The sequence below is a fragment of the Onychostoma macrolepis genome, chromosome 06 (assembly GCF_012432095.1).
Source record: "Onychostoma macrolepis isolate SWU-2019 chromosome 06, ASM1243209v1, whole genome shotgun sequence".
Taxonomy (NCBI): Eukaryota; Metazoa; Chordata; class Actinopteri; order Cypriniformes; family Cyprinidae; genus Onychostoma; species Onychostoma macrolepis.
Window position 1 is genome coordinate 18,591,005 of NC_081160.1, and position 24,726 is coordinate 18,615,730.

The 24,726-nt window shown below is 36.9% G+C and overlaps 1 protein-coding gene across 4 annotated transcripts in view; it reads right to left on the reverse strand.

Moving 5' to 3' along the window:
- pde4ba (phosphodiesterase 4B, cAMP-specific a) overlaps positions 1-24,726 on the reverse strand; it is a 156,350-nt gene that overhangs the window by 74,017 nt on the left and 57,607 nt on the right. Inside the window, exon 1 of one of the 4 annotated variants that reach the window (XM_058780153.1) lies at positions 22,188-23,597. The exons of the other annotated variants lie outside the window; for them this stretch is intronic. Coding sequence (XP_058636136.1) covers positions 22,188-22,405 — 218 coding nt within the window. The 5' untranslated portion in view covers positions 22,406-23,597. Of the gene's footprint in view, positions 1-22,187; positions 23,598-24,726 lie in introns of those variants that run through there. 4 annotated transcript variants of the gene reach the window in all.

Here is a 24,726-nt window from a genome sequence, read left to right on the forward strand (position 1 = left end):
TTTTCCCCATGTCATTGTCACACGGCACCGTCTGATACCCCCAGGTGGACCAGTGTTACACCCCTCCACATACAGGAGATGTCACATCACATCTCCTGGAGTCTGGCTCGAAATTGGAACCCATGGATCAAATCACAGCACCATAGAAACTATAACCTATTACACAATGCCAAAGTAAAGCCAACTTCACTGATCTGTCATGCGCAAGAACCAATGATTAATACCGCACCTGAAAAATCTTTTCTTTGTACAAGCTGGAGTGCAGACCTTTGAATGAGTAAAGAACTGAAAAGCTTTAACAAACGTAAGGCTTTTCTTCGTTCTCAAAGAGTCATTGCGCTCAAAAGGCATTGAGAATTTCAGCAAATTATGAAAATGTAAAGAATGGCCATGTACAAAAGATTCAAAAGAATCTGATTTCTAAAGCTTGCACATCATTCACTCTTTAAAGGAAAAGTGCTTACAAAAATGAAAATTCTTTGATTGTTTATTTACAAAACTTGTATTACTTCCTTTTTCTGTAGAACACAAAAACAGAAGTTTAGAAGAATGTTGATGCTGCTCTTTTCCCTACAATTAAAGTGAATGACAGAACATTCATTTTTAGGTGAACTATTCATTAAAACAAAAAACAAAAAACGAGAGCCATCATTGAGAGTGGTACTTGAAGAAAGCAAACATGCAAACCAGAGGTTCTTATAGGCTACCGTGCCAAATGTAAGTGTAAGTGAAAGAACATTTAAAGTCTGTGTGTAGGCAGTGTAAACCTGACTATAAATGGTAGCCTTTGATAAATGCTGCCTTAAAGGGATTTATAAGATTCATTTCAGGAGCAATTTTCTTAGAAGAACATGTATTAAAACTTGAAAGATGACTGAGTGGAGTAAGTCGGTGAATGGATATTAAAAACGGCCTCATAAATCTCAGGAAATGCCTGCCAAATGGAGACAGACCAGATCAAAGGTGAAGAACACAGGGAAGGGAAAACAATCAAAGCAAGCGGCTGTCAATCACACCTAGTATAAGGCAGCAAATTCCAGTACCTGAAACACATGACAATGTGCAGCTATTTCTCATGGTTCATTCTGTAATGTATGAATCATCTGAATTATAATATTGAACAATGAAGAAGATGAGAAGAATGAGATGGCCATCAGACAACAGTGGCATCCTAGTTATCAACATTACCATTCAAAATTTTGGGGTTGTTTTTGAAAGTCTTTTGTGCTCACCAAGTCTGCATTTATTTGATAAATAAAAGAAAAACAGTAATATTGTGAAATATTATCACAATTTATTTTGTTTTCTTTTTATTCCTGTCATGGCTGAATTTTCAGCAGCCGTTTCTCCAGTCTTCAGTGTCACATGATCCTTCAGAAATCATTATAATGTTGATTTCATGCTTAAGTAACATTTTTATTATTACCAATATTGAAAACTATGTTGTGCACCTTAATATTTTTTGGAAACCATGATATACCTGATATACCTATTTTTAAGGATCCTTCGATGAATAGAAAGTTCAAAAGAACAGCATTTATTTACTTTTGTAACATTAGAAAATGTCTCTACTGTCACTTTTTGATCAATTTAATAGTTCCTTGTTGAATAAATGTATTCATTTTTCTATCTCTCTCTCCAAAAAGTTGTCACCTTTGTTTCTATAGAGCTTTATATAATACAGATTGTATGAAAACAGCTTCACATATATAAATAGAAAAATTATTTTTTTCAACAGAATCAATTATGAAAAGTCAACTATGGAGACAGTTTGAAAAATAATAATAATTAAAATAAAAACTTTGAACTGTACTGTAATATAAAGTACAAGGAAAAAATGTTATATTATCTAATTATTGAAAAACTAAAATTGAAAAAGGTGCAAAAAATGATATTTTAGCCAAGTTAAAAGTATGAATTCTAAATTGAATGCAATGTGATATTAAAAAAAAAAAAAAAAAAACAAGCGAACCACAAAATAATGCCAAAATTGTGTTGTCTTCACTGGTTGGCACAAGAGGACGCCTTCCCTGAATGAACTCCTGAATCACTAAACTGTATATCAGTTTTCAATACATTAGACATGTTAACATTCATTTTCATGATAGAATGTAGAATCAAATTAAACATAAGAGTCTTTACACATTGTAAATGCCAGTGAAATCAAATACTACCATTTCCAGTATTGACATGAGACAATTAACCTCCGGGTGAACAATCTGGCTGGTTAAGGGACGCAAATGCCATGGAGCTTGTTTCCAGGGTAACCCTTACGGCCGTCCCTAGTACCACTTTCCGCTACCTACGCCCGCCATACAATATTGATCAGCGGCTAGAAATGGGCTTAGTGATCTTGAACCTGCAAAGTGTGATTTGATTTGTTTGCACCTCTGCAACCACAATGTTTCCTCTCTCTCCTCCCCAATGGCTATTTCGCTACAAAAGTCCTGACACTGTTAGTGGAAAACAGAGTTGTTCAATTTGATTAGTTGTGGCAAATGAAATGGAAGACATTAAATAAAGGCCACGGAATTGGAACACACAGAGAAGAATGCAATTAAATGGAACTCAACAAAACCCTAAAGCTAAAAATAACACTTCACTGAGACATATATTTGCAATGGAAAAAAGTGAACAGGAAATTGGCTCCGTGGATCATGACGCAGAGTAGCAGCCACTGATGGAATTGTGATAATAATCTACTTCTATACAGCCATTAAGCCTTAAAACTCCAAGATATCTATTTTTTGCAGAGTCAACAGCAGCAGAAAGAAACTCTACTCTTAAAGGTTTTTTTATGAGACACATTAAAAACGTAAATGTTATGTTACTGAACAGGGACAGGAGAAACAAAGCTAAGTGGCCCCAAGAAGCTGCTTGTGCAACAAAAGGAGATGGTAATTTCTAGAAGGTGGTATAAGCGGCCTGTAATTAAAAAGCTCATTGCCTCACTTTGACGGCAGCAGGGAAATAGATTCTGCATAAGTAATGGCAGCCACACCACCGCCAATTCCTCAGTAGTGTTATTGCAGAGTGATATACGATACCGGAGGTAAGAGTGTATAACTCCCTTCTCATTAACTTCACCTCCTCTTATGTAAGAGCTGGATCTCACTCACTAATAGCTCAAAGAGATATGGGGAAAGAGAGAACGACACGGAGAACAAGACAGCAAGTTGTAGAGAGTTAGAAGATGTGGGCACTTACCTAAATCCCATTCAGAAGCATGAAAAAGAAAAAAAGAAACAAAACATTTGTGTGTTAATGAAATGAAAACAGAGTATTAAACAGAAATTTCTTTTACATGACCTTAAGAGATGAATCTATAAAGATAATTTAATATTAAACGACTTTCACAAATATGGCAGAGATAGATAGATAGATAGATAGATAGATAGATAGATAGATAGATAGATAGATAGATAGATAGATAGATAGATAGATAGATAGATAGATAGATGATAGAACATTAAAACCATTAAAAAATGTTAATAAAAATTTTGCCCTCACAACTATTGTTTATTATCTAAAATTACTAAAACAGAAATATAAAAAATAAAGCTAAATACAAATATTTATTTAAAAATAAAAGTGACAAAAGTACATAAAAATATACAAATAATTATTAAAAAATATTCATTAAATTTGCTTATTTGTTTTCATTAATTGAAATAAAACTGGAATAAAATATGTAATAAAATATAAATAAATAATTAACAAAAATTTAACAAACTTAACTTTTGCTATAAGCTAAATAGAAATATTTATTTTACAGTAATAAAAATGACAAAAGCACATAAAATGTCAAACTTACACTAAAAATAAAAAAATAAAAACTGAAAATATAAAAATAAAAGCTAATTAGTAAACTAACTAAAAAAATTAATAAATACTACAGCAGCATATAAACGATAATAAAATAAGATACAGACAGACAGATCCCAGGAGGATAATGTAATAGTAACTGTAACTGTCAATGAAAAATCTTGAAAATATACAATCATAAATCATGAATATCATTATCATCATCATCATCATCATCATCCAAACGATTCGCTGCAGTAATTTACATCACTACATCCATCACCACATGTGCCGTCAATGGGTCTGTTATGCGACTGTTCTTCTCGCTGCCAAACGCCCCCGTTCCCGCCTGCCTCTCTCTCCCTCTCTGTTCAGGAACACTGCAAATGTGGTGGCACAGATGGCAGCAGTTGGCCAAGCTGGTGCCGTCTGTGAACGGGGTTCAGCAACTTTACCCAGCAGCAATGAACATTAGGGCCGAGAGGGGCATGGAATGGCCTGCCCCAGATATTAATAGAGGCATAAATACATTGCGGTTCAACCTGTTCCACCTGTTTCTCTGGGGCCTAGACTTTGCTCCTCTTTGCCTGAGTCAAAATACAGTGTGACATGTATGTTGAATTATTTATGGACACAGTCAGTCACGACTCTATACTAAACTAAAATGCTACTGTCTTGAGAAACTGATGTTGCGATCAGCAAAATTTCTGAATTTCAGCTTGCACACCAATTTAAAAATATAGTTTGGCGCATACTAATTGATCCCCCTGTGGGCAATGGCTCAGATATGCTCGGATAACATTCATTTTTATTAAAACCAATGGCCGTTTATATAATATTACTTGTTCATATTATTTAAGCTGAGCACTGTAATGAACACTGTCATCACGCACCATATATTTATGATATTAGCAAGGACAAAGCTGGAAGGTCATAGGCACAGATGTAATGAAAATATTTTGAAAGAAATATTGTTTGAAAGAAATATTTTATATCTATAAATTGCTCATTATACATTATCAAAACTGTTATATTGTTATGTCTTACAAAGTATTTGGAATTTTTTTACTTTTGGACTTTCTATTCATCGAAGAATCCTGAAAATGTATCTCTGTTTCCACAAACAAGCAGCACAACTGTTTTCAGCAATGATAATGATAAATGTTTTTTGAGCAACAAATCAGCGTATTAGAATGATTTCTAAAGGAGCATGTGACACTGAAGATTGGAGTAAAGGCTGCTGAAAATTCAGTTCTGCATCACAGGAATAAATTGCATTTTGAAATATATTCAAACAGAAAACAGATATTCTAAATTCTAATAATATTTGACAATATTTTTAACCATATAAATGCAGCTCTGGTGAGCATAAGGGACTTACCAACCCCAGACTTTTAAATGATAATGTAGGACTACATTACATTTATATAATGATATGAAGAACAATGACAATGTTTTTTGTATGTGTACCATACAAAATAAATAAAAAAACAGCAAATAAGACAATATGAGAAGGTCACAAAATATAAAATTGGCGGGAAATTCTGAAAGTCTGTTGGGTGTGCTATGTTCGACGCAATCAAACTTGAATTTAACCACAACATACATAGTAGCCCAGACATGCACATGCATACATTTTTTCTGTGTTTAAGCGTCTTAAATCAGGCTTGGATTAGGCCAGCTTTCCTAACCAACAAAAGAGCACTTGTTACAGGATGTGCAAAAGCTTCAGCAATAAAATCGATGACATAAGGGGCTCAGTCTGAATGACACACACTAATGAGAGATCGACCGATTGGCTCACATTCCTGAGTCAGGAAAACCTTTGTTAGAGATGGGCCGCGATGACAACAGGTTTATGGGGTGCAGTTACTGTGCTGAGAGGAGAAATGAAGGTAAAGAGGAGAGATGCCAGCGGTCAGCCAGATACACAACCTGCTATAATTTCTACCCTTGGCAAGCTGGTGGGCCTGTCCCCATAGCAACATACTGCGTATGTGAGGGGAATAAACTTGTGTGTGTGTGTGTGTGTGTGTGTGAGTGTGAGCGAGTGTAAACACAGGCTCATCTTAGTGATTTGTCTTTCAAAATGAATGTTTGACGTGACATGCTTTTATGTGTCCTGGGTCTCAAACATGGATAGAGTAGCTAGTGAAGGGATTTTAAATATTTGCTTATTTCTTTCTTAATCAAATGGTGTATTAATAGAGGGGAATTTCGGTCAGTGCTCAAACATTAGTCACAGTATTTTGCAAGATTTGGATGCTTTATGGTGAACCAGTTTTTGTTTAACCAGGAAGAACGATAAAATCTCTGGAGGTCATTTGAAGGTTGAGTGAAGTCAGCTATGCTTTAGCTTTTGGTCCATGTCTATTAATTTTTAGACCATCTATATGCTAATTTACTCCTTGAAACCTTTAGCAGATTTATGCATTTTAAGCAGATTTATGCTCTTCTGGGAAAATGGTCCAAAAATGATCGTGACCAAAAAATAATCCTGACTTCTGTTTCAAAAGGAAAAAACTGCACTTGTCAGTTCATTTCATGGTTTCCAAAATATAGTAAAAATAATGAAAGTCTTAATAAGTTTGGGAGTTATGCTGTGCTTAATTATGGTTTTAAAACACATTAATACATCAATATCTCCTGTAATCAAAGTTTTTGTTTCAATATTGATTTCTTTGACGTCAAATAGAGGTTGAAAAAAATCTTGAGGGCGAAGAACTTATCTTGCTGAAATGTTACCAAGTCTGAATTGACAATATGACAGACTATCCAACTTAAAGACCTCATTTTTCATGAGTCTAAAAATTGCCACTATCCAGCAGCTTCTTCTAAAGCAAAACCAAACATTCTTTCTCCATTTTCCATCCATGAGTGTTCAGTTCCTCTAATAAATATCCTACCTAGCAATTGTGGTTGTTTTCTTCTTTATAAAAGACAATGTTCATTAACATCTCACATTAATCACATTATAATGCATGACGCAACATGACCTCTCATGTTTTTTCATGATAAAACTCAGCTTTTTTTATGACTTCATCGTGAAACATTCTCTGGTAGGCGAGCAAAGGGATCAAATATGCTATAAATATTTTTATTAGACTTTGTATTAAACCTGTTCTTGCAGGCATATGTAATCTGTTGTACACTGTATAAAAATGTGCATTTGTTACCTTAAAAGAATAGTTAATCTAAAAATAAAAATTCTGTCATTTCAAACCTGTCTGACGTTCTTTCTTTTGCGAAAAATGATTATATGTCCATATAATCAAACTCAGTAGGGTCCAGAACAAATAATGAACCCCACTAATTTTCCTCAATGATTTCAACATGATCGTGAGTAAATGATTACAGAATGTGATAAATATCCCTTTGACAACCAATTTCTAATTTATCTGACCCTGATTTTAATAGGTGTGACCCATATATTCAAACTGATCTTTAATAGTAAACCATTTTTTTTTTTTTCAACTTAAAGCCAGTTAATTTAGATGTTTGCACATAGAGTCCATGCTTTAGGCATTTTTTACTAAATCTTCAACTCTGGCACTCAAATCAATGATGATCCTAATCCACCAGACATGTGCTAGCAATCAGAACAAACAGCAGTCACGAGCAAAAGCTTCTCATCAACAAAACATGCATCCAGCTGTGCTCAAACTGAATGTTTGATTTAGTCAGTGTTGCGGGAGACAGAAAAGAGGACAAAGCAAATCTACTGCTATTGGTTCTTTTTTATTTATTGTATTCCATGTGATGTAATGAATAGGAAACAAAAAGGGCCATTTCAGTGTGTACCTGAAATTTATTTTATCCGCTCTCTTTCTCCCTCTATTCTTCAGTTTCTGCGTTTCTCTCCTCATTGTTCTCACTTTCTGCACTCCCAGAGGAGCTGAATCATATTTAAGTTGAACGCTGGGTAACAGGTTAAAGTGAGACTGCATGACACAGCAGCTGCTGCTATCGACTGACTCTCAATTGGATTCATTTGAAATGTAACAGGCCCAATAAATCATCCAGCTAAAAGCAGCCTCCCAATAGCTGTCCTTGCTAACACGGCAACACGCGCACACACATTACACCTCAAAATTAGTGTGTCTGTGTTACGGCTGAACACCTGTAACTGCATATTGTTGTTGAAAAGTAAGTGAAGCACCTCATTTATCCTGATGATCTACATACACACATACAGCATAATGAGACACGTATGTATTGTGTCTCTACAAACTAGCAGGATAGCTGGCTCTTCAGTGTGTGGTGCATGAAGCCATCAACCTACTCTAGTGTCATGATGACCTGTACTGAGGGTGGTCTATATTTATTTCTGTGTGTTGGCCAGCCCTGGAAAAAAACAGGCCAGTTAAAAACATACTTTACAGCTCAGAGATACGATTTTACCTCAACTGTTAGGTATGAAGACTTTTATCTAGAAAGCTTTTTTTTTTCTCCAGAACTCAACAACATCAGTATCGCGAGTGAGAGTGTTTCTCTACATTTTTACATATTTCTCAATGTTTCTACATATGTTATATGGTGTGTATAAATATATTGGTACAGCAGGGGGAAACTTGGAGACTTGGAGAAAAGTTTATAAAGTAAACAAAATTAGATAAATATACTCTCACATATTTATACAATTTATTTTCACTGGTGTTACCTGTATAATCAGGTTGAACAGGAAATATAAAGTAAATATTTCATTCAGGTTATAAATGAAGAAATATTAAACAAAAGGTATTAGTTTTAACATTTCAAAATCGAAATAAATCTACAGAAATGATCTGATACAACCTTTTCAAACAGTATCTCTAACACTAATGCAATGTCACACAACTCGCACCATGAACACAGACACACTGAGACATAACATTTGATTTCTATATCAACTCTCAAAAACATATATTCGAAACAAATAAACATATTATAGTCATAATATAGTTAAAATCACCATATTATTATCTCTTTCTCGCTGTGGAGCAAAGCTTATAGTAGAGCTGTAATAAATGCTAATCAGAGAGAGACAGAGAGTTTCACGCTGCTCTGTCCTTACATTAACCTCTATGAGGGATTCTCATATATGCTCATTAAATCAGATTCTGGACACAGCTGATCAGCCGCTTGAGGAAGCATGTAAACACATTCCTGAAATGTGCTTCTCTTTCTCAACTCTATGACTCATACTCTAATATGTGTGTGTTTGTTTATTCTGATTTATGGCATATATTCAACATGAAAAGCTAGTCCACTGTGTAATCTAATTAGAGATGAAAACATGATGTTCTCTTCTTTCTAATATTACTTAATGCTGTAGATAACGTTACTATTAATATTGTAAACAATATGTTATTAATATGACATGAAACTGGAATAAAAGAAATTTCTTCAGTCTAGTTGTGAGTAGGCTATACAGTATATGCTATATATGTTCTAAACATATACCCTACTATATATGTTCAAAACATATTACAAACTTATACCCTACTGTTGCTTGTTTCTTCTAATGAAGACTATAAAACAATGAAATATTTGGGAAGACTCTATTTAAAGTATTTTTTGTTTTGATTAAAAAGAAAAGTATACACCCTAGAATGGTTAATTATGATTGTCTAAATATTCTAAAGTGTTATTTTTAGTGCTGGGCAACAGTTACAATTTTTAATAGCGATTATTTGCATGATCATTGTTATGCATAAAATTCAAAAATGCATTCAAAAGTAGTGTATTGTGCATTTTCTTCATTTAAAAGTACTGCTATATGAACAAAAATGTTTGTTCCTGCTTGTTTCATGTGAGTCATTATTATTGTATTCCTCCTTCATCTCCGTGCTCCTTTGCTCCCAAACAGTAGCAGATTGTAATAGAACAGCGGACCAAACAGAAAGTGAGCAGCGCCTTTTCCCTGTGTTTGTTTTCTGTTTTTGGAAAGTCTTTTGTTGTCACTGTTTGTTTCTCCCCACGGCCATGGAGATGGCCGCCGCATGATTCCTTACCCTAGCCCGTAAAGATCTCCCCTTCTACGAGTACGCTGGGGAATTCTACGGGCTCGCTGTGGCAACGGCGTGGGATTACGCCACCCTAAATTCTCTGTTCTGGCTCGGGGCCAACTACCATCGCCCTGTGGAGTGCTCGGGCCCGAGCCAGAGCCAGAACCAGCCCACCGCCAAGTCCGCCGGCAGATCCCCAGTCAAGCCCGCCGGCCGCTCCTGAGTCAAGTTCACTGGCCGCTCCGAAGACAAGACCGCCGGCCGCGGCTCCCCCAAGCCTGCTGGCCGTTCCAAAGTCAAGTCAAGTTTTCCGGCGGCGGCTCACTCAAGCCCGCCGGCTGCACCGAAGTCGAGCCTTCAGCCGACAGCAACCGCTTGCCTCACTCCAAATCAGAAGAGGAACCTGAGGAAAAGGCTGCTGGCTCCAGCACCAGAGCTCGCCCCTGTGTCGGCTCCAGCCCTTGACCAGAGTCCAGTGCAGGCTCCAGCCCCTGACCAGAGTCATGTTAGAGCTGCAGTTCCCCTGTTCCTGAGTTTAGCCCAGGGAGGGCTCCTGATTCCCCGTTAAGCCCAGGGAGGGCTCCTGATCCCCCTTTAAGCTCAGGGAGGGCTTCTGATCCCCAGTTTAGCCCAGGGAGGGCTCCTGATTTCCCGTTAAGGCCAGGGAGGGCTCCTGATCCCCAGTTTAGCCCACGGAGGGCTCCTGATTTCCCGTTAAGCCCAGGGAGGGCTCCTGATCCCCCTTTAAGCCCAGAGAGGGCTCCAGTCCCTGAGTTCAGCCCTGTAAGTTCCCCCAAGTATTTTTTTAGGGGGGTAGTATGGCTCCGCGGCCGCGGCCTCGGCCCCGAGTCTCCTGACCCACCGTGGCTTCCCGAGTCCCCTGACCCGTCATGGCCGCCCGAGCTCCCTGCTCTGCCATGGGTCCTGGAACGGGTGCCGCCCTGGAGGCCTTCCGTCCGGTCACCCTGTCCCTTGAGGCCTCCAGAGCGCCAAATGCTCTCATTGGTTGAGACGCGTGATGACACCCATACCAAGCCAGTATTGATCAATATCCCACCCCTCCTGTGACCCATGGTTTGTCTGTAGCCTATGTGTATTCAGAGCCAGTGAGCAACGGACTTACATAATAATAAAAAACTGCGTTAATGCACGATAAAATAATTGTCAATTATTCATGTCAATTAATCAATTAATGCGTTAACGCGATAATAACACATTAACTTTCCCAGCCCTAGTTATTTTTTTCTACAAATGCACACTGTAATTTAGTTCTTAACAGCAGTGCAGTTACATAACACAATATCAAACTATTTAGTATGTATATACAAATCAGCATATTAGAATGATTTCTAAAAAAAAAAAAAAAAAGATTCCAATAAAAACATTCTTTTAAATTGTAATAATATATTATTAATAATAAAAGTAGTAAGTAATAAGTAATAGTAAGTATTAAAAATTATGGTAACACTTTACAATAAGGTTCCATTTGTAAACTTTATTAATGCATTAACTAACAATGAGCAATAAATTTGTTTTACGTTATTTATTAATCTTTGTTAACGTTAGTTTATTAAAAATACAACTGCTCATTGTTAGTCCATGTTAGCTCAGGTCCATTTACTAACATTAATAGACACAACGTTTATATTTGAATAATATATTAATAAATGTTGAAATCAACTTTAACTAAGATTAACACATGCTTTAGAAGTATTTTCATTTATGTTAACTCATGTAGTTAACTAATGTTAACGAATGGAACCTTATTGTAAAGTGTTACCAATATAAAATTAAAAATACTTAAGTAATAAATGTGTAGTAATAGTAGTAATAATAATAATAGTGTAATAATATTTACGATATTAAATTGTAATAATTTATTGTATTTTCCATCAAATAAATATTGAATACTGAATCCTGAGCATAAAAGACTTCTAGCTACCTTTACATTTTTATATGTTAAGGTGTCTGCTGAATGTCATGAGTGTCACAAATCATTTCAAGTATAAAAAAAAATAAAAAAAAGTCATTTGCTCTCTTGCAAGGACTTGCATGTCCATCAAAGAATTCAAATCTCATTCTACTCAACATTTTTCTCAGAAATGAAAATACCATTACCCAAACTCACATTGTACACCAGTCCGGAGGACTGAAAACCTTTTTGGTATCACAGCATTCCACCAGGGAAATGTGAAACGATGACCTTCAAATGACGTGAGTGTTGCCATATACACTATGCATTCCAATGCTTCAGCAACTAAATGTGGGACTTACATTGGTTTCTTCTCAGTTAGGAATTAGGTCTTATATACCATGAAGAAACAATCCGTCCGCACGATGCGCAAAGGTATGGAGACATAAATACACATGCACGACTCAAGGACAAAAGTTGGAGAGCAATAAATGGATTTTGCTGAGTGGAGGAGGCTAACACATACACATGCAAGACACATACAAGCATACACGCTCAGAAAGAGCAATGTGCCACCTTCCTTGTCCTTGTTATTGTGGAATGGAAAGCTTTATTGTGATTACCAATGGAGAAAAAAAGACTTGCAAATTCACTAAGCAGTGCTCTGTATTTCAGCAAAAAAACTAAAGTAAACCAGTTTAAACTTCTTTCTATGCCAGTCTAGCTCTATGCCATGCATGAGTCATTGTACTTTACAGAGTAAATCTTTCCTTCTTTCTATGTAAATTAGGCTTATTTGTCCCATATTCAGGATAGACATTATATTGATAAAACAAACCAATCCAAGCCTCTCTACCTGAAATACATATTCAAATTCAATGAAAAGACCCTGGCTGTGGGATTTTTCAGGATGAGAAACCTGCAGAAAACGTGTAAATGTGCCAACTCAGGCTCACTGGAAAATGTGCTTCTACAAACATATTTGCAAAAATCCAAAAACATACAATATAAATACAATTCACTGCAAGTTTCAGCTGAAATGAACAGGTTGTAAAAAAAACAACAACTTTAATTCCTTTTCATGCAAATTATGATTATTAGGCGAATGATCATTGGCAGATTATCAATTGATAATTCAATCATACCGATAATCAAACAAGTTATCACCTCAAAACGCTTTTACGATTCATTGTGCATTATTTCTAATTTAATACATTTATAGAATATTACATGATTTCTGAAGGATCATGTGACACTTAAGACTGGAGTAAATTATATTTTTAAATATATTCAAATAGTCATTTTAAATTGTAATAATACTGTATTACCATATTTTTGATCAATTAAATGCAGCCATGGTGAACATAGAAGACTCAACGACCCCAAACCTCTGAACATTAGTGTAGAACCAAACAACTTTTCTAGGCCACAGATATGACTCATATTCATCTTATGTGATTGTACATCATTTAAATCATATTTTCCAAAAGTACTATTCATTTGTTTTGTGCACCTTTATGAAATGACTACAGTGGCAGTCTTCCAGTGTTCGCTTTTGCTCTAAACAAGTATCTGATGTGGTTTAATGCACAAATCTAGACTTTCGGTTTCACAAATGCAAAAACATCCCCATGAGAGTCTCACAGACAGCTCAGTGTCTACGCTGTGGTGGGCACAGGGAATGAAAGCAAGTTAAAAAACAAAAACCAAATTCGGCTCCCTGCTCTAATTATAGTTGTGATTTGGGAGTACAGTGTGTAGGAGAGTGGTCACCTGTGGTGTGTGTATATAGGTACTCCATAATGAATAGGCTGTTAATGAGCACTAAGAGTTTTTTTGAGGGAGTGGGTGGACTTTCTTAAGAAGCAAAATTGGATCTTGCAGGCACTAATGAGGCACTGGAAAACTGCACCGGACCGTGTACCATCAGTCTGTAGTGATTAAAAAAGAACATATATTCAATAAAAGGATACATGCTCATATTTAGAGACAGCTTTTGAATCAAAGACCAGATAAAGCCCCTAATAAATCTCTTGGCATTCACATTGGCAATCTGGAGAGGATGACAAACTGATCTGGCGTTACAGCTGACATCCAATGACTCAAAGTCCACCTGCCATTCTGGAAATGCAAGGACACATAAAATGCAACATACAGTCTCTTTATAAATCCTATTTCGATTAGAAAAGTTAATGTAAGATGTTTTGTTTTTAAAGAATTATATGCTCACCAAGGCTGTATTCACTGAATAAAAAATACAGCAATATTGTGAAATATTATTACAATTTAAAATAACTGTTTTCTATTTGAATATATTTTAAAATATAAATTATTCTTGTGATGGCAAAGCTGAATATTCAGTAGCCATTACTCCAGTCTTCAGTGTTACATGATTACCCATTAACAAATAATTTAATATGCTTAACACTTCTTATAATTAAATGTTAAAAAATTATTAGAAATTTATTACAAAGTTCAAAAACACTATTTATTTGAAAAGTGTTTTTTTTTTTTTTCACCTTTGACCAATGTAAAGCATCCTTGCTGAACAAGTGTTAATTAATAATTAATAATGCTACTGAATTTTACTGTTCTACTGATCCTAAATATTTGAACAGTAGTGTACCTGAAGAAAGCTAGGAAAGCTAGGCATTCCTATTCATGGATGATTTTTCCCCCGCACACTGTTCCACATAGAGGTGATAAAAATACAAGTGTGTAAAAATGTGCAATAACAATAAATGTCCCACATTACTGGCTAACTTGGGAGATCTTGATGGAGGGAGAGACAGAGAAACAGAGAAGTCTTGAACTTCAAAATAGAAAGGGTAAACAGCGCCATGATGTCTCAAGTATGCTTTAAATTAGAGCAGACCATTAGTTAATGTGTCCCGCTGGTACACAAACACACATGTCCGTTAAAGCTTTTCAACTGAAATCACTCTCAAACAAACAGGGAACACTAAGAGCAGAGAGTGCATTTGCCTTTTGGTTTATTCATGACGAAACCACTGCAATGGCAGACGCTGTAATGGTCCCACAATACAGTGCGAGGGCATCTCTCAACGGGGTTGCTGTCATGGTAAAAGTCGTTAGGTGAGTCAGTAACACAGCTACATTCAGACCGCAGACTAGTCTTGAGTTCAGTCTTTCTTGTGTATGCTTACCATGTTTAACAACAAAATGAATCAACTAAAAATACAACAAATAAAGGTAACACTAGGGACCAATTCTCACTATTAACTAGTTGCTTATTAGCATGCCTATTATTAATGTATTTGTTGTTTATTAGTACTTATAAAGCACATATTCTGCATGACCATATTCTACACTCCTGATCCTACAAAATACCTAAATTTAAGAACTTTACTAACTATTAATAAACAGCAAATGAGTAGTTTAGAGGCAAAATTCATAGTTAATGGTTTGTTAATAGCACGAATCGGACCTTAAATTAAAGTGTGTTATAAATATATAACATATGTTTGCAACATAATGGACATCATATAAACTCAAATATGCTCTAATCTCACAAAATCCATGTGGGCATTGAAAGATTATCTTTCCAGGGCATGCATGACATCAGCATCATTAACGTCAGCGTTTAAATTAGCTCTTCCTGTGCAGTTCTATATTTCACTGCCTCTTCTCGTCCAGCTCGCTGAGCCCACTTTGATATCCTAATCACGGCTTTGGGACAAAAAAACAAATGTCATAAGTGTTTACTTTCTGTCTGACACACATTGATTGATTAAAGATCTAGCAGACAGCAAAATAAATGAGTGGAGGGATGGAGGCTGGCAATGGGTGTCAGTAAACAGTAATCACTCATTTGAGGAGATAATTCGTACAGTCTTATAATCATGAATTTTTAATGCAGTTTTAAAGCCTGTATGAATTGGGAACAGTAACAATGGCATAATTGTACAGAAACTTTTTCAGTTTAAAAAATTAAAAAACGTCTTTTAAAAAACAGACCTGACTGTGTCTAGTGCAGTATACTGTTACTTCATAAAGACGGAAGCGAGAAAGAGTATTTTTTGCAGGTCAATTCACATTTTTGTTAATAGATAGCCTGTTTGGTGACATCAATTGTGAAACTTAGCTTCTCAAATACTGTAGTCCCTTGTGTGTGTGTTTTTTTTTTTTTTGTTTTTTTTTTTTTTTAAGTATGTGGGCCTTGACCGGCGGTCTTGTGAAAGATAGCGTAATAATTATGGAGTAGATGAGACTGCAGTCATAAATCCAGCTGAGAGAGTCTGCTTCCAGGAGACCCACTGTGTTCCAGATACTTCAGCCCTGGAGACTGATTAACTTGCTGGCAAAAAGTGAGTCTACCAGCCTGAAAATGTCTGAGAGCCAGAGAATGAGGTGCATTAACAACAACTGGCAAGTGAAAAGGTCACCTAGCTATTCTTACAATGTTGGCACAACATTTTCTTCTCTACAGTTGGGTTCAAAAGTAGTAATTATATGGTAAAAAAAAGAGCTAAAACTAATTATTATATTGATACAATAATATTTGTAATGAAAAATAATGCACAATAAAAGCATTTTCACAAGTGGTATCAACATTTTGAACCCCACTTATATAAATTGGCTCTATTGGTTGTTACAGCTCTGTCAATACATGAGAAAATTTGTAAACTTTATCTTTATCTTGTTACTATGAGTCATGATGCTGAAGTGAACACAGCAAACATAAAGTATAACACACATACGCTTTTTTTCACATCTTTAATTAAATGCACTGACAGCCTAACAAAGGAACTGTGAGTGTGTGTTTGCATCAGCATTATTGACACTTATTATTGAGTGTGAGGACAGAAATCACTAGTTCAATCTAAAGTGCATGCAACACAGGATCTGCTCTGTGATAAAGCTGTTAGTAAGCTTGTTTATCAACAAATGATCTTTTTAGCTCTTAACCCAAAACTTGCAACGTCAATTGAATGAGAGGAAGAGATGCTGAAACCATATTACTTGTGCTCTTAATCGTACTTCACCTCGCTTTGGTTCAAAAAGCAGTTGGCATTTGACCTTGTATGTGTCTAATGAGAGTGTTGCTGTGTTGGTTCTGTTTATCCTGTTACTCAGCACTTTGTTTAAAGACCACACCACCCTCCTCCCTTTAGTGCTAAAAGCAAGTCATCAATATGCCTATCGACCATGCTGTTTTCCTAATTGTTGTTTCTCTAAGTTCATGCCCACATTAGGCTGTATGCTGTATAAAGTATTAAACTCACAATTTTTGAATATGGAATCGTATTAGATAGTATTTCTTAATCAGAATATCACAATATGGGTAAATTTAAAAATAATTTCACCAGTTTTGCCCTTTTCACCATGTCAGGTGCTATGCACTTCTTTAAAAACACTACAATATGGAAAACAGGATATGGTGTTACAGTCTAGACCTTATTTTTTAATAATTAATAAATCATGAATGACAAGTAATAAATATATGCTAAATGTGATTTGCATGCAGTCTAGTTAGACATTTGTAATATTCCCTAACAAATATCACTAAAAAAATAAAAGTCCTAATAGGGGTCATATGATGCGATTTCTTGTTTTCCTTTTCTTTAGTGTGTTGTGTAGCTGTTTGTGCATACATAAGATTTGCAGAGTTACAAAGCTCAAAGTCTCCCACAAAAGGATTTATTCTATCTAAAAGAGAAGGCTGATCCAGACGCCTCATTAAAACACGCCCCCACATGTCTACGTCACGGTGTGGAAATATTTGCGTAATGCCGCCCAAATGTTTACGCAAAGAAAGAAGGCGTGGTTTCAGTAACCGCAGTAGTGTTGATGCAGCCATGTCAGGGAGACGCTGTGTGTTTCTATGCGAAAGCAAAAGCACTTTATTTGGCCTTCCGTAAGTAGATGCAATTACGAATCATTGTTAAGATTTGTTTACAAGATTACAAGATTTGTTTAGAACAGCACAACCCAAATGTTCGAATTTGTGCAACGCATTTTATGGATGACAGTTTTGTGAACCTAGGAGAGTACAAGGCTGGCTGTGAACAAAGGCTATTTCTAAAAAAAAAAAAAAAAAGGGTAAATTCTGACTTTGCTCTGACAATCTGGCACTTCTGAATCAGCGACTGTAAGTATGTTTTGTTATTAGTTCAAGTATTTGCTATTGACTTTTCAAATGCGGAGTTTTGCGCAGTGTAGAGTAACGTGTTGTGTGTGTGAGGGGAACAGGGTCACATCACAGCAGAGTGAACAGCCCGTCAGAAATCATAGCACGTCAGCTGTCTTAACCGTGGCTTGTGTACTGCATCATCACTGTGTCTGTCACGCGACTCTGTTCCCCTTTCGGGCTTGAACTGATGGTAAAACTAACGACATTATTAACTGTCTTGATATTTACTTTGAAAGCTGAAGCTCGCAATTATGGTAAGGGGCGTTGCATTTCTGACGCGTGCTTGTGGTGTTCGGCCAATCACAATGCACTGGGTCAGCGGGCCAATCAGAGCAGACTCCACTTGTCGGAAGGAGGGGCTTTGTTGAAAATGACGCGTTTGAGATAGGCGGGGCATAGAGGACCTACAATAATGTACAGTATTTGAAAAATAATGTGTTTTTTGAACATTAAAGCATGTCAACATATTCTGTTACACCAAATATACAAAATAATGATCTTTAAATCTAAAATGTGCTTGGATATAAAACAAGTACAAAACAAGCACATTAATTAGCACCAATATAATACAAAATGATAAAGTGTACATGCCCAACTAAAAAGAGATAAAATCTGAATATTGCCCACATTGTGCTTGGATTAACACAAAATATAATTTCACACTAAAAGGCTCAAATTCTTGATATGTGCCAAGAGCTGAGATGTGACCCGGAATTTGACTCAGGCCTGTCATATTAAAGAAAGCAAATATGTATGAGTGTGTGTGTGTGCGTGCGTGCACTTTTGTGCATGCACAAATCTCTCTTCTTCTCCCACTGTTTTGAATATCAACCATTCCAGTCCAGTGGCCTGATGAATCCAGTAGGCAAAGGAGCATAAACACTGACACGCTGCACAACACAAAGTAAACAAGCACTTTCAGACAGACTAGGGGACAGGAAGGCTAGTTTACAACACAAAATACAAAACACGCCAACATAATTAGCACAACTGGCCCATTTAAAAGTCACTGATGTGTCTTATAAGCATAAAAGCTAGGTTTAAAATCAGATTTCATCAAGCAAATACCGAGCCAAGTTTAAAGTGATGCAGAGACATTTGCATTTGCCAAAAATGCCATGTGAATAAAACCCTTTCATACTCGGTTTTGCACCAAAGCCACAGTAACGGAACTGAGTAAAGGAAAGGAGTTGTTTGCTTAACTTTTAATAGAGCGTACCAAACTTTTTTTTAGGATGCTTCGGATGTTTATGTATGCTAATGCAGTATAATGTCTCCCACAGAGAGAGGGAACAGATCCAAATATTAGGCCCTGGGGAAGCAGAATGAAAGAATATCTCATTAGATGAAGAAGAAAGCAGATTAGTATGAAAAAAGGGGAGGATGTTGATTTTTCTTGTTTTAGATACAGCTGAGGGAATGTTAGCGTTATATATTTAGCAACATCTGCCTTGCACGGTCCTCCATTTCGAAATATGCGTTTGATAACTTTCAGATTTACATTCAACACCTGAAGAAGATTGTCTAACCATCTCTAAATTCAAAATGTTTTTCACTGTGTCATGACCGAGCAACAAGTAATTTGTCTGTTCACACTGACAGTGTGAATCAAATGATACAATCAGCTGAATAAAAGAATTGGCTCCCTTTAAATTCATGAGTTGGAATTGTAATTAAATTGGCCATGCGCCACAAGACATTGAATTGGAATTTGAATTAAAAGGACAGAAAGTGGAGTTTGCAATGAACTGCATTTTGAAGAAATGACTTTAAGGGATTCTGGGAATTTTTCTAAGGGATTCTGTCTTTCTATTACACCTGTAAATTTCAGACTTTTTAAACTTTATTTAATTTTTTTTCTTTTAACTTTAAAGCCATTTAGCAGATCAAGAATACAAATGAATCAACAAAAAATGATCAACAAAATATAACAACCAAAAAAACCATAAGAGAAATGTGTCAGAGACATGGCACAGCAATTATGGCACATACCCACTGTAAGTGGTGCTCATGTGAAAATTGCAGGTTTGAGTCTGACCTGCAACATGTCTCAACCCCATTGCCCCTCTCTCCCCCAAATGTCCTGCCACTCTCAAATATATCTTAATATATTTAATATGAACAAAAACACATTTAAACTCACACTTAAGGTTAATCAGAGATTGTCCTTCCATTTTCGTCATTTACGAAGGGATGAGACTCTCTTCAGCGATTTTCCACACCACTGCACTTATCTTTTCTCCACCTCCATGTTCATGCACCACCTCACTCCCTCAAGACAACCCTGCCCCCTCCTTCCATTCCCGGTGTGTGTTACCTAACACACCATGGACCAAACCATGAACAGAACTATGACACAAGCCTCTGTTCACAATAATTCAGATGCTCTGTTGCACAAGTTGTGAAACCACTGGTTACACAATGCACATCTGTGATGAGATGTTCGATGAGTTGCAAAAGTTCCATCCAATCATCTGAGGACATTCAGGCTGCATTTAGACGTAGCATCTAGGTCAAGAAAACCACTTCTCTATACACAGGTTTGAATCTGGCAGATTAAAACAGGTTGAAAAGATGACAACCATAACCCAAGGCTATAGTATTCCTTTAGAGACCTGCTATGACATTTCATATCACTCTGATTCCATTTGTGGTCCAATTTATGAATAGTTGAGATTGAAAGGGTGCGCCTCCATTGACATCGTGCGCAGCAGATTGGTGCTAAATGTCTCAGCCACTATAATCATACAAATCACTGCAGTTATTGCAGTCTGCACCATTAAAGTCCCTCTATTAAACGCTATTCTGTCTGTGTCTAATGGTTGTCTGGATGAGTAATGCATAGGTGCTGGTGGCTGTGTATGTTTCATGGTGTAATCCAGTCGTAGTGTGTATTGTACCTGACACATTAAACCTTAAACACACTCTACGCCTAGCTAACTAAGCAGATGAAGCGACACATTTTACACACAGAATGGATTTGAAACAGTCCTCCCATAGAGGTACTTGTGCGAGGAATATCCAAGGCTCAATTCCAAGAATAACATATCTTACCGGTTTAAATTCCAGGCGCTAAAACAAGCACAAAGCCTGGTCCACTTCACATACATCATGACAAAACCTTGCATTCTAGAAGATAAATCTCAAATATTCTTGCTCACGGTCACTATTTTTCAGTTGGTCCAATAGGATCTCTCATAAAAAGCGTCTCACTGTTCCATTGTTGTAAAAACATAACCGTAGCAAAAGTCTAGACAGGATGACAAATGTTCTATTTACTAAAGGATAAAAACCTTCCGTGTCACATCATATCCTGCCCACATCCTCCTAGCACTGATCCAATCTCTCCAATAGACAGGAAGCATCTCACGACACAAAGCTTTCATTTTGTTACAGTTAGCGATAAGAGTGGATATGACTCTTGCTATGTTATTATTTTGAGTGACGCAAAACCTTCTTTTCAAGCTGATGCTTTGAGCGGTCACACTTTTACGAGAAATGACAAGAATAGCAACTCCTTTTTTAAATGAAAGTTTCAAATAATTAATATGGAGGAGAGTTTATTTGGCATCAACATCAACTGCCTTACATCCACTGCAGTTCAATGCCAAAATACATATACAATTATAAAATACAGTTACGAAGTTATAACATATTTTTATAAATATAGTATTTTGTCATGAACTAGATGTTAAGATATAGATATACAAATATATATGCATATACACATATCCATTTTGAAACGTAGTTTCACAAAATCACAAAAAAATTACATTACACATATAGTATATATACATTATATGTATCAATGCAAAATTATTCAAAATATATAAGAAATATGTATATACACATTAAAAAAAATAATTATACTTTGGGTTTGACTGGACTTTGTTTGTTTAGGCTACTGACTTCATGTCAGAATTCATGTCTACCATTTTAGCATAAAATTCCTCTAAATTATATATAGCAGTTTGCAGAGAAAGGGTTAACAGTCTTTACTTGTTCCTGAAAGGAGACTGAGATGGTTCCACTTAGAGAGAGCAAAGAGAGCATCGCAATATGTCATGTCACATTGACAGAATTACCCTGTTGTTTCAGCTTCTCTGGCAGTCAACACATCACACATTATTCACTAGTTTCTTCACTAGATCTAATGTTGGTCATAGAACTACGATAATCACACCTGCAGTGACAGCACCCTTTAATGACCCATAATAACATTTGCCCAAACTAATTCAGTGTCATTCATAAAAAAAACTGAAACCCTCCCCATTTACACTTCCTCTTGCGATCCTCCACTCTTTACCCTTCATACCCCAGACAGGCTTACCAGGTGTGTGCGACGGTGAATCGGCGCCTGTGGCGGCTGCCCTTGTTAACCATGAGCTTGCGGAAGAGGCGCGGGGAGCTGCGGGGAGATATTTTGGGGGAGGTGATGCGCTTGTTGCCAGCACCCAGTCTCGGAGGCTCCAGCTCCAAATGCATGTGCTCCTTAAAGGTACGAATGCAGGGGTCCAATTCCGGAGCACTCAGCTCATTGGATGACATGGTGATGCTGCGGGTTGAAACAGCCCTATTTCGCCCTTTCTGAGTCACACTACCAACTATTCCCTCCGTTTCTCTCAGTCAACTAGAGGTTATGCCATGCAGGCTGATGTTTTGTGTGTCAGACAGGAATAAATGTGTGCGCTTGAGCTGCTCTATTCTCTCGCTTCCTCTGTCAGCTTAGGCTTTCGGCAATGCAGTAGAATAATCCTCTCTCGTTCAGTTCCACTGACACACTGAGAGCAGTCCCCGTCAGTGCAGTCACACCTCCTTCCTGTGAGAACAAGAAAAAAAGAAAAACACGCTCTCTCTCTCTTTATCTATAACCACACCTCTCTCTGTCTTTCTCTTTTTAGGCAAAATGAGATAAGAAAGACTGTCTGTCTCTCCTACACAGACATAACTGACTTCATAGGATCTCGGATGTCCAGTGTTCTTTCTTTTATTTAGGTGTCTGTCTCCCTCTCAGTCCTCCTGCTCCGTTCTCACAGCTCCTCAGTCTCGCACTTACTTCACTCAGCTCCAGGAAACTCCATCTTAAATTATTCAACAGTGGGCAAGAGCAGGTCTTCTCTCCCATCAGCGGCTCCTCTCTTTAGGAACTACCAGGTAGAGCTTCTCGGGATGCAGGGAGGAAACCCGGAGGAAGGAATCGACTGAGCGCACCTAATTCTGCTACCATAGGTGCTGTCTGCTTTGTAAATAAATGGAATAGCTTTGAGATCCTTGTATTTAAAAAAAGCCATGAGAAAATGTGCATAGTGACGGTAAAAGCTCCGCCCCTCCCTGCAACTGATTGGCTGAGCTGTGGTTAGTTTGATGGGTGTCTCTGGCTGAATTCTGATGAGGGCGTCTGCCCTTTCACAGCTCGGTGGCGTTCAAGACACTGATAAAAGAAAAAATCCAAAAAGCAATTTAAGCCCAGGATTAGCAGTGTCTGGGGAAATAAATATTGCTATGAGGTAAATGAAGGTTTAGATACTAAAGTGGCTGGTTTGAAGAGAAAATAATGGGAGTGAACTGGAAAGAGAAAATTATTTAAATGGAACATACAGATGGACAGAAAACAAAAGCAATTTAAAACAAAGAGAAAAAGTCATGTGTGAATTCCTTCAATATATATTTAACTGAACATGCTTAACTTTATCAACCACCCAGGAAAATCAATACACAAGCTCCTTTCAATAACATTTCATATTATATGTGTTCAGATATTCAGTCAGAAAGCACCTAGACACCTATACACCAATAAATACCTAATGAAACAAAACCGTGATGTGATTTCTGGAGGTGCATTGTTGAATGCCCTTCAAAGCGCGTTTGAATGTGCAACAGCATACCACTCGCCCTGTCTGACAGCAACACAGCAGGATTATCTCCGGCTCTCATAGAGACATGCTGAAGAATGGAAGTACGTTAGCCAGCTATCAACCTGCCAGTCAACACCCGCCGGCAGCCAGGACTTCACCATGGAGACGAAGGAGAGGAGGAAGTAATGAGAACAGGAAAAAATGATGAATGAGAGGATAAACAAAAAAGTTGGAACAGATAGTAAAATCTTATATTTTATGAGCTGTTTTGACAGATCTTTCAACACAGAAGACCTATGATATATAACAAATTCCCTTATTTTAGCAAGCAAAGATCTGGGTTTAAACTGGGTTGAAATTCTGAAATTGCTATGAAAGAGGAGAGAGACAGATACTAGAAAGCCACTGAGATCAGTTTGACTATAAGTATCAGTATGGATGGAATGAGTATCAAGTTGTTTAAGGGCTACTGAACCTTTAGTTGGTCTACTGCATTCATCTTAACAGGGTCTACTGTATTCTGCTGCATTCACTTTAAACAAGGTCATCATAAAAATTCACTATGATTGAAGTTTTGTATATCGAATGAGGTTGTGTATATTGAAAAGTGTAAAGGGACCAAGAACTGAACCTTGAGGCACCTCAGTGATTAGCTGATGAGTCTCAAACATCCTCCTCTCCAGGAAACCTTAAGGCCCGGGTACACTTCATTTTCTGTTTTCTACTCCATCTAGTGCACAGTTCAGCATTCAAGCCATATACTATATGGACCATGAGTGCTAATGGACATGTTCGGCACTCATGTACTACCCAGTGGACCTTTGTTTTTTGGAGTGCTCAAATCACTCACACATTCGCTGTTGTATGTGCACAAGTCCGTGCAAAGTGTGTGCAGACATCAACGCACTGTAATGAAAATTGTTATACGAACGTAACATAAAATAATGTTTTTTTTAAATAATATCTAAGTTAATTCTTGTTCAAAACAATCACGTTAGCAAAGTTTGTACTATT